Genomic DNA, 11,196 nt, shown 5'->3' on the forward strand with positions numbered 1-11,196 from the left:
CAGTTGTGGCAGTGACATCATAAACATTCTATTGAAATAGTTAATTGCATAATGGAGGCTTTTGTTTAGACATGTAGCTAATGAACCATAATCCCAACTCGTAACGTTACTACCCTGCATGAATCTGCAGGTCGGCATTCAACACCATAGTACCCTCCAAGCTCGTCATCAAGCTCGAGACCCTGGGTCTCGACCCCGCCCTGTGCAACTGGGTACTGGACTTCCTGACGGGCCGCCCCCAGGTGGTGAGGGTAGGCAACAACATCTCCTCCCCGCTGATCCTCAACACTGGGGCCCCACAAGGGTGCGTTCTGAGCCCTCTCCTGTACTCCCTGTTCACCCACGACTGCGTGGCCACGCACGCCTCCAACTCAATCATCAAGTTTGCGGACGACACAACAGTGGTAGGCTTGATTACCAACAACGACGAGACGGCCTACAGGGAGGAGGTGAGGGCCCTCGGAGTGTGGTGTCAGGAAAATAACCTCACACTCAACGTCAACAAAACTAAGGAGATGATTGTGGACTTCAGGAAACAGCAGAGGGAACACCCCCCTATCCACATCGATGGAACAGTAGTGGAGAGGGTTGCAAGTTTTAAGTTCCTCGGCATACACATCACAGACAAACTGAATTGGTCCACTCACACAGACAGCATCGTGAAGAAGGCGCAGCAGCGCCTCTTCAACCTCAGGAGGCTGAAGAAATTCGGCTTGTCACCAAAAGCACTCACAAACTTCTACAGATGCACAATCGAGAGCATCCTGGCGGGCTGTATCACCGCCTGGTATGGCAACTGCACCGCCCTCAACCGTAAGGCTCTCCAGAGGGTAGTGAGGTCTGCACAACGCATCACCGGGGGCAAACTACCTGCCCTCCAGGACACCTACACCACCCGATGCTACAGGAAGGCCATAAAGATCATCAAGGACATCAACCACCCGAGCCACTGCCTGTTCACCCCGCTGTCATCCAGAAGGCGAGGTCAGTACAGGTGCATCAAAGCTGGGACCGAGAGACTGAAAAACAGCTTCTATCTCAAGGCCATCAGACTGTTAAACAGCCACCACTAACATTGAGTGGCTGCCGCCAACACACTGTCAATGACACTGACTCAACTCCAGCCACTTTAATAATGGGAATTGATGGGAAATGATGTAAATATATCACTAGCCACTTTAAACAATGCTACCTTATATAATGTTACTTACCCTACATTATTCATCTCATATGCATACGTATATACTGTACTCTATATCATCGACTGCATCCTTATGTAATACATGTATCACTAGCCACTTTAACTATGCCACTTTGTTTACATACTCATCTCATATGTTATACTGTACTCGATATCATCTACTGTATCTTGCCTATGCTGCTCTGTACCATCACTCATTCATATATCCTTATGTACATATTCTTTATCCCCTTACACTGTGTATAAGACAGTAGTTTTTTTGGGGGGAATTGTTAGTTAGATTACTTGTTCGTTATTACTGCATTGTCGGAACTAGAAGCACAAGCATTTCGCTACACTCGCATTAACATCTGCTAACCATGTGTATGTGACAAATAAAATTTGATTTGATTTGATTATTTAGGTAGCTAACCAACCAGGTTCAATGTTAGCTAGCTAACATTAGGCTATAACTAGCAATGCAAATGGCTCTGAGATACAAATAATATTACGACACAGATCATACACGTAACGTTAGCTAGCTAGCCAGCAGCACACTAACTTGAAACAAAAACAACTCTGACAAAATTAGAAAACATGTAATATCTGAAAATGTAGCTAGCTAGATTCTCTTACCCGTATACATGGATGGATGCTTCTCCCTCTGTCACGGATGCCATGGTTGCCCTTAGTTTGAAGATGTATAAAACACCCGTCTCCAGATTACAACAGCCTTCTGTGTGTTGTCTTTTCGACTCCCTCAGCTATCATACTCTAATTCCACTGATTTCAAAACTCGGTCCTGCAGAAAGTGGAGAGCAACACTTATGCAGTTCTACTATATGATATCCTTCAAAAAAGCCGTATTCGAAAGGATTACCTACATAAACTGACCAGCTCATGTTATAGACAGACGCACGCTACATGGCAGACCAATCCGAACTCATCTCTTGGCATGTCCAACCCATTCATTATCCCAGCCAATCATGGCTAGCGGGAAGGTTGCCACCTTTTTCCGTGGCTAATCCAACTAGGCTCGTAATTTAACAAATGTATTGGTATTTACAGATAGCGTTTGTAATTAAGACACATGAAAGTTCACGTGTTCCAGAAGACAATTCTGCCAAAACACACATTTTGATTAATAAAAAAGTTTACGTTCAAATGCCTCTCCTGTGAAGTAGTGACGTGCAACATACGCCCAGTTTCCAAAAATGAGTCACAAATGTTTTGGTACCCTTCCCCAGGTCTGTACCTCGACACAAAAATTATGTCGACCTCATGGCTTGGTTTTTGCTCGTACATGCACTGTCAAGTGTGGGACCTTATATAGAGAGGTGTGTGCCTTTCCAAATCATGTCCAATCAATTGAATTTACCACAGGTGAACTCCAATCAAGTTGTAAAAATATCTCAAGAATGATTAATGATAACAGGATGCACCTGAGCTCAATTTTGAGTTTCATAGCAAAGGGTATAAATACTTATGTAAATAAGGTATCTGTTTTTTATTTTTAATATATTTGCAAACATTTCTAAAAACCTGTTTTTGCTTTGAAATTATGAGGTATTGTATGTACATTGATGAGAGAAAAAAAGTATATAATCCATCTTAGAGTAAGGCTGTAACCTAACAAAATGTGGAAAAGGGGTCTGAATACTTCCCGAACACACTGTAGCCATGTCCTTACCCGGTACTCCCTGTATACCGCCATGTCCTTACCCGGTACTCCCTGTATACAGATATGTCATTACCCGGTACTCCCTGTATACAGCCATGTCCTTACCCGGTACTCCCTGTATACAGATATGTCATTACCCGGTACTCCCTGTATACAGCCATGTCATTACCCGGTACTCCCTGTATACAGCCATGTCATTACCCGGTACTCCCTGTATACAGCCATGTCCTTACCAAGTACTCCCTGTATACAGATATGTCATTACCCGTACTCCCTGTATACAGCCATGTCATTACCCGGTACTCCCTGTATACAGATATGTCATTACCCGGTACTCCCTGTATACAGCCATGTCATTACCCGGTACTCCCTGTATACAGCCATGTCATTACCCGGTACTCCCTGTATACAGCCATGTCATTACCCGGTACTCCCTGTATACAGCCATGTCATTACCCGGTACTCCCTGTATACAGCCATGTCATTACCCGGTACTCCCTGTATACAGCCATGTCATTACCCGGTACTCCCTGTATACAGCCATGTCATTACCCGGTACTCCCTGTATACAGCCATGTCATTACCCGGTACTCCCTGTATACAGCCATGTCATTACCAAGTACTCCCTGTATACAGCCATGTCATTACCCGGTACTCCCTGTATACAGCCATGTCATTACCCGGTACTCCCTGTATACAGCCATGTCATTACCCGGTACTCCCTGTATACAGCCATGTCATTACCCGGTACTCCCTGTATACAGCCATGTCATTACCCGGTACTCCCTGTATACAGCCATGTCATTACCCGGTACACCCTGTATACAGCCATGTCATTACCCGGTACTCCCTGTATACAGCCATGTCCTTACCAAGTACTCCCTGTATACAGCCATGTCATTACCCGGTACTCCCTGTATACAGCCATGTCATTACCCGGTACTCCCTGTATACAGATATGTCATTACCCGGTACACCCTGTATACAGCCATGTCATTACCCGGTACTCCCTGTATACAGCCATGTCCTTACCAAGTACTCCCTGTATACAGCCATGTCATTACCCGGTACTCCCTGTATACAGCCATGTCATTACCCGGTACTCCCTGTATACAGCCATGTCATTACCCGGTACTCCCTGTATACAGCCATGTCATTACCCGGTACTCCCTGTATACAGCCATGTCATTACCAAGTACTCCCTGTATACAGCCATGTCATTACCCGGTACTCCCTGTATACAGCCATGTCATTACCCGGTACTCCCTGTATACAGCCATGTCATTACCCGGTACTCCCTGTATACAGCCATGTCATTACCCGGTACTCCCTGTATACAGCCATGTCATTACCCGGTACTCCCTGTATACAGCCATGTCATTACCCGGTACTCCCTGTATACAGCCATGTCATTACCCGGTACTCCCTGTATACAGCCATGTCATTACCCGGTACTCCCTGTATACAGCCATGTCATTACCCGGTACTCCCTGTATACAGCCATGTCATTACCCGGTACTCCCTGTATACAGCCATGTCATTACCCGGTACTCCCTGTATACAGCCATGTCATTACCAAGTACTCCCTGTATACAGCCATGTCATTACCCGGTACTCCCTGTATACAGCCATGTCATTACCAAGTACTCCCTGTATACAGCCATGTCATTACCAAGTACTCCCTGTATACAGCCATGTCATTACCCGGTACTCCCTGTATACAGCCATGTCATTACCAAGTACTCCCTGTATACAGCCATGTCATTACCCGGTACTCCCTGTATACAGCCATGTCATTACCAAGTACTCCCTGTATACAGCCATGTCATTACCCGGTACTCCCTGTATACAGCCATGTCATTACCCGGTACTCCCTGTATACAGCCATGTCATTACCCGGTACTCCCTGTATACAGCCATGTCATTACCCGGTACTCCCTGTATACAGCCATGTCATTACCCGGTACTCCCTGTATACAGCCATGTCATTACCCGGTACTCCCTGTATACAGCCATGTCATTACCCGGTACGCCTGTACCCGGTACTCCCTGTATACAGCCATGTCATTACCCGGTACTCCCTGTATACAGCCATGTCATTACCCGGTACTCCCTGTATACAGCCATGTCATTACCCGGTACTCCCTGTATACAGATATGTCATTACCCGGTACTCCCTGTATACAGCCATGTCATTACCCGGTACTCCCTGTATACAGCCATGTCATTACCCGGTACTCCCTGTATACAGCCATGTCATTACCCGGTACTCCCTGTATACAGCCATGTCATTACCAAGTACTCCCTGTATACAGCCATGTCATTACCCGGTACTCCCTGTATACAGCCATGTCATTACCCGGTACTCCCTGTATACAGCCATGTCATTACCCGGTACTCCCTGTATACAGCCATGTCATTACCAAGTACTCCCTGTATACAGCCATGTCATTACCCGGTACTCCCTGTATACAGCCATGTCATTACCCGGTACTCCCTGTATACAGCCATGTCATTACCCGGTACTCCCTGTATACAGCCATGTCATTACCCGGTACTCCCTGTATACAGCCATGTCATTACCCGGTACTCCCTGTATACAGCCATGTCATTACCAAGTACTCCCTGTATACAGCCATGTCATTACCCGTACTCCCTGTATACAGCCATGTCATTACCCGGTACTCCCTGTATACAGCCATGTCATTACCCGGTACACCCTGTATACAGCCATGTCATTACCCGGTACTCCCTGTATACAGCCATGTCATTACCCGGTACTCCCTGTATACAGCCATGTCATTACCCGGTACTCCCTGTATACAGCCATGTCATTACCAAGTACTCCCTGTATACAGCCATGTCATTACCCGGTACTCCCTGTATACAGCCATGTCCTTACCAAGTACTCCCTGTATACAGCCATGTCATTACCCGGTACTCCCTGTATACAGCCATGTCATTACCCGGTACTCCCTGTATACAGATATGTCTTTTTTTTTTTTTTTTTTTAATTTTTTATTTTACCTTTATTTAACCAGGTAGGCAAGTTGAGAACACCTTTATTTAACCAGGTAGGCAAGTTGAGAACAAGTTCTCATTTACAATTGTGACCTGGCCAAGATAAAGCAAAGCAGTTCGACAGATAAAACGACACCGAGTTACACATGGAGTAAAAACAAACATACAGTCAATAATGAAGTATAAACAAGTCTATATACAATGTGAGCAAATGAGGTGAGAAGGGAGGTAAAGGCAAAAAAGGCCATGATGGCAAAGTAAATACAATATAGCAAGTAAAATACTGGAATGGTAGTTTTGCAATGGAAGAATGTGCAAAGTAGAAATAAAAAATAATGGGGTGCAAAGGAGCAAAATAAATTAATTAATTAAAATTAAATACAGTTGGGAAAGAGGTAGTTGTTTGGGCTAAATTATAGGTGGGCTATGTACAGGTGCAGTAATCTGTGAGCTGCTCTGACAGTTGGTGCTTAAAGCTAGTGAGGGAGATAAGTGTTTCCAGTTTCAGAGATTTTTGTAGTTCGTTCCAGTCATTGGCAGCAGAGAACTGGAAGGAGAGGCGGCCAAAGAAAGAATTGGTTTTGGGGGTGACTAGAGAGATATACCTGCTGGAGCGTGTGCTACAGGTGGTAGATGCTATGGTGACCAGCGAGCTGAGATAAGGGGGGACTTTACCTAGCAGGGTCTTGTAGATGACATGGAGCCAGTGGGTTTGGCGACGAGTATGAAGCGAGGGCCAGCCAACGAGAGCGTACAGGTCGCAATGGTGGGTAGTATATGGGGCTTTGGTGATAAAACGGATTGCACTGTGATAGACTGCATCCAATTTGTTGAGTAGGGTATTGGAGGCTATTTTGTAAATGACATCGCCAAAGTCGAGGATTGGTAGGATGGTCAGTTTTACAAGGGTATGTTTGGCAGCATGAGTGAAGGATGCTTTGTTGCGAAATAGGAAGCCAATTCTAGATTTAACTTTGGATTGGAGATGTTTGATATGGGTCTGGAAGGAGAGTTTACAGTCTAACCAGACACCTAAGTATTTGTAGTTGTCCACGTATTCTAAGTCAGAGCCGTCCAGAGTAGTGATGTTGGACAGGCGGGTAGGTGCAGGTAGCGATCGGTTGAAGAGCATGCATTTAGTTTTACTTGTATTTAAGAGCAATTGGAGGCCACGGAAGGAGAGTTGTATGCCATTGAAGCTTGCCTGGAGGGTTGTTAACACAGTGTCCAAAGAAGGGCCGGAAGTATACAGAATGGTGTCGTCTGCGTAGAGGTGGATCAGGGACTCACCAGCAGCAAGAGCGACCTCATTGATGTATACAGAGAAGAGAGTCGGTCCAAGAATTGAACCCTGTGGCACCCCCATAGAGACTGCCAGAGGTCCGGACAGCAGATTTGACACACTGAACTCTATCAGAGAAGTAGTTGGTGAACCAGGCGAGGCAATCATTTGAGAAACCAAGGCTGTCGAGTCTGCCGATGAGGATATGGTGATTGACAGAGTCGAAAGCCTTGGCCAGATCAATGAATACGGCTGCACAGTAATGTTTCTTATCGATGGCGGTTAAGATATCGTTTAGGACCTTGAGCGTGGCTGAGGTGCACCCATGACCAGCTCTGAAACCAGATTGCATAGCAGAGAAGGTATGGTGAGATTCGAAATGGTCGGTAATCTGTTTGTTGACTTGGCTTTCGAAGACCTTAGAAAGGCACGGTAGGATAGATATAGGTCTGTAGCAGTTTGGGTCAAGAGTGTCCCCCCCTTTGAAGAGGGGGATGACCGCAGCTGCTTTCCAATCTTTGGGAATCTCAGACGACACGAAAGAGAGGTTGAACAGGCTAGTAATAGGGGTGGCAACAATTTCGGCAGATAATTTTAGAAAGAAAGGGTCCAGATTGTCTAGCCCGGCTGATTTGTAGGGGTCCAGATTTTGCAGCTCTTTCAGAACATCAGCTGAATGGATTTGGGAGAAGGAGAAATGGGGAGGGCTTGGGCGAGTTGCTGTTGGGGGTGCAGTGCTGTTGTCCGGGGTAGGAGTAGCCAGGTGGAAAGCATGGCCAGCCGTAGAAAAATGCTTATTGAAATTCTCAATTATGGTGGATTTATCAGTACATTTCCCGGTACTCCCTGTATACAGCCATGTCATTACCCGGTACTCCCTGTATACAGCCATGTCCTTACCCGGTACTCCCTGTATACCGCCATGTCCTTACCCGGTACTCCCTGTATACAGCCGGCAGTTGCCTCGGCGCCAGGAACCCCCCGCCCATTGCCTCGGCGCCAGGAACCCCCCGCCCATTGCCTCGGCGCCAGGAACCCCCCGCCCATTGCCTCGGAGCCGGGAACCCCCCGCCCGTTGCCTCGGCGCCGGGAACCCCCCGCCCGTTGACCTGTTGTATTTGTGACAAATAAAATTGGCTTTGACAATACTGCCGACCGGCGGCTTTAAAGCCTCTCATTTGCCAATACAAAGCATCATCCATCCAGGGTTTATAAACTGCACATTATTGATTTCAACACTTTGTTTTGAAAAAAATTGCAGTTTTATAATGCTATTCTTAACATTTTGCCACGAGGCTGAGAGAAACTCTTGTAAAGCAAATTTCCAGACATTCTACACATTTTGATATTATATGCTATCTGGGGAGCCCTGGTTAGGGTTCAGGGTAATGTCCTACCTCTCCCACGGTTGATATTTGGAATAACTCCATTGCATGCTCCTCGGGCCTCATCTCCATCTCAAATGGATGAGAAAGCGAGAGGTTCCTCCCCTTCGACCTTCTCCCCCAATGGGTTTTGAGAAGGTGACGAGGAGAAAGGACGTGAGGGTTTTACCACTACAGGTAACTCCCAAGGTTAGGGGTCAGGATGAGGGGTTAGGGGTCAGGATGAGGGGTTAGGTTATATCCTACCTCTCCCTGGGTTAGGGTCAGGATGAGGGGTCAGGGGTTAGGTGATATCCTACCTCTCCCAGGGTTGGTTTTGACCACTACAGGTAACTCCCAGGGATCAGTGAAGTCCGGACCGTGGTTGTCCAGCAGTCTGACCAGACTTTCTCTACTCAGGACAACATGGGGTTCATACCGACCGCTCAGCTTCTCTGCATTACTGTCAGTACTGACGCCCTAAACGTGACACAAACACCAACATTAGTTGGGGATTAAAATGAGGATTCTAAGTCATAACACTGTTTAGAAACATCAATGGAAGAGTGCTGCTGGAGGGTGTTTAATAGTTGAGTTCATATACAAAGTAGAGGTCGGCCGATTAATCGGAATGGCCGATTAATTAGGGCCGATTTCAAGTTTTCATAACAATCGGTAATTGGCATTTTTAGACACCGATCATGTTTTTGCATTATTTGAACCAAATTGAACATGTTTCATTATTTATTTGAGGCGAATTTGATTTTATTGATGTATTATATTAAGTTAAAATAAAAGTGTTCATTCAATATTGTTGTAATTGTCATTATTACAAATAAATAAATCGCCATCAGCTTTCTTTGGTCCTCCAATAATCGATATCGGCATTGAAAAATCATAATCGGTCGACCTCTAATATAAAGGCCTCCCAAAGACTGAGTTCCAACCTGACACAATAACCAATGATGTCTCTCTTTGTTGTAGTAATTAAGAAGTAATGCATCATTCTTACAGAGTGTGAAAGCTTTCCTTTCTTGACTGGAGGAATATCTGATGAAACAGTCTCGTAGTCAAATGCCAACTGTGCTTCATTAGGCACCACTTTGTGGTCTGTGATCACCACCTCGCCCTGCAGGCACACACAGGAGGAGAAGAGAGGTTCTGTGACAAGTACGAAGGATAACAGTTTATAGTACTACTATTATACAGAATACATTATTCTAGTATATCTCACCATAGTAAGGAGCTGTCATATAGAATACATTATTCTAGTATATCTCACCATAGTAAGGAGCTGTCATATAGAATACATTATTCTAGTATATCTCACCATAGTAAGGAGCTGTCATATAGAATACATTATTCTAGTATCTCTCACCATAGTAAGGAGCTGTCATATAGAATACATTATTCTAGTATATCTCACCATAGTAAGGAGCTGTCATATAGAATACATTATTCTAGTATATCTCACCATAGTAAGGAGCTGTCATATAGAATACATTATTCTAGTATATCTCACCATAGTATATCTCACCATAGTAAGGAGCTGTCATATAGAATACATTATTCTAGTATATCTCACCATAGTATATCTCACCATAGTAAGGAGCTGTCATATAGAATACATTATTCTAGTATATCTCACCATAGTATATCTCACCATAGTAAGGAGCTGTCATATAGAATACATTATTCTAGTATATCTCACCATAGTATATCTCACCATAGTAAGGAGCTGTCATATAGAATACATTATTCTAGTATCTCTCACCATAGTAAGGAGCTGTCATATAGAATACATTATTCTAGTATATCTCACCATAGTAAGGAGCTGTCATATAGAATACATTATTCTAGTATATCTCACCATAGTAAGGAGCTGTCATATAGAATACATTATTCTAGTATATCTCACCATAGTATATCTCACCATAGTAAGGAGCTGTCATATAGAATACATTATTCTAGTATATCTCACCATAGTATATCTCACCATAGTAAGGAGCTGTCATATAGAATACATTATTCTAGTATCTCTCACCATAGTATTACAGTTATTTATAAACTGGGTGGTTCCAGCCCTGAATGCTGATTGGCTGACAACCATGGTATATCAGACCGTATACCACGGGTATGACAAAACATTTATTTTTACTGCTCTAATTACTTTAGGGCTGTATCCAGGCACTCCACGTTGCGTCGTGATTAAGAACAGCCCTTAGCCGTGGTATATTGGCCATATACCACACCCCCTCATGGTCTATCTCACCATAGTATTACTGTTATATAGAATACATTATTCTAGTATATCTCACCATAGTGAGCAGCTGTTTCTCAAAGTTGAGCTGGAGGCTAGAAGAGAAGTTTCCTCCTGTGAGGCTGGTTATCTCATGGATCTGATAGAGTTGGGGATACATCCTCATTTGGTCTAGACAGGCTCTCAGGTACTCCTGGAACAGAAAAGGATGAGAGTACCATACAGAGTTGTATCATCAGCAGACTAGTAACCAGGAAGTAACAGTGCATTACCTCTGAGTAGAGAGCGGCCCCCTGGGATATGTAGTTGTAGTCGTCAGGACACATCCTGGCCACTTCTTGCAGGTACCTCATGAACTCTGACCTCTCACTGTTCACATGCAGCAACAGAGTCTGATCGGCATAGATA

The 11,196-nt window shown here is 44.6% G+C and overlaps 1 protein-coding gene across 3 annotated transcripts in view; it reads right to left on the reverse strand.

Annotated features, from left to right (window-relative positions):
- ice2 (interactor of little elongator complex ELL subunit 2) overlaps window positions 1–11,196 on the reverse strand; it is a 60,306-nt gene that overhangs the window by 46,290 nt on the left and 2,820 nt on the right. For all 3 annotated transcript variants that reach the window (XM_031832862.1, XM_031832863.1, XM_031832864.1), the window contains exons 4-7: window positions 11,061–11,180; window positions 10,847–10,981; window positions 9,541–9,657; window positions 8,849–9,008 (exon numbers count right to left, since the gene is read on the reverse strand). In XM_031832862.1, coding sequence (XP_031688722.1) covers window positions 8,849–9,008; window positions 9,541–9,657; window positions 10,847–10,981; window positions 11,061–11,180 — 532 coding nt within the window. The remainder of the gene's footprint in view (window positions 1–8,848; window positions 9,009–9,540; window positions 9,658–10,846; window positions 10,982–11,060; window positions 11,181–11,196) is intronic.

The sequence above is a fragment of the Oncorhynchus kisutch genome, linkage group LG10 (assembly GCF_002021735.2).
Source record: "Oncorhynchus kisutch isolate 150728-3 linkage group LG10, Okis_V2, whole genome shotgun sequence".
Taxonomy (NCBI): domain Eukaryota; kingdom Metazoa; phylum Chordata; class Actinopteri; order Salmoniformes; family Salmonidae; genus Oncorhynchus; species Oncorhynchus kisutch.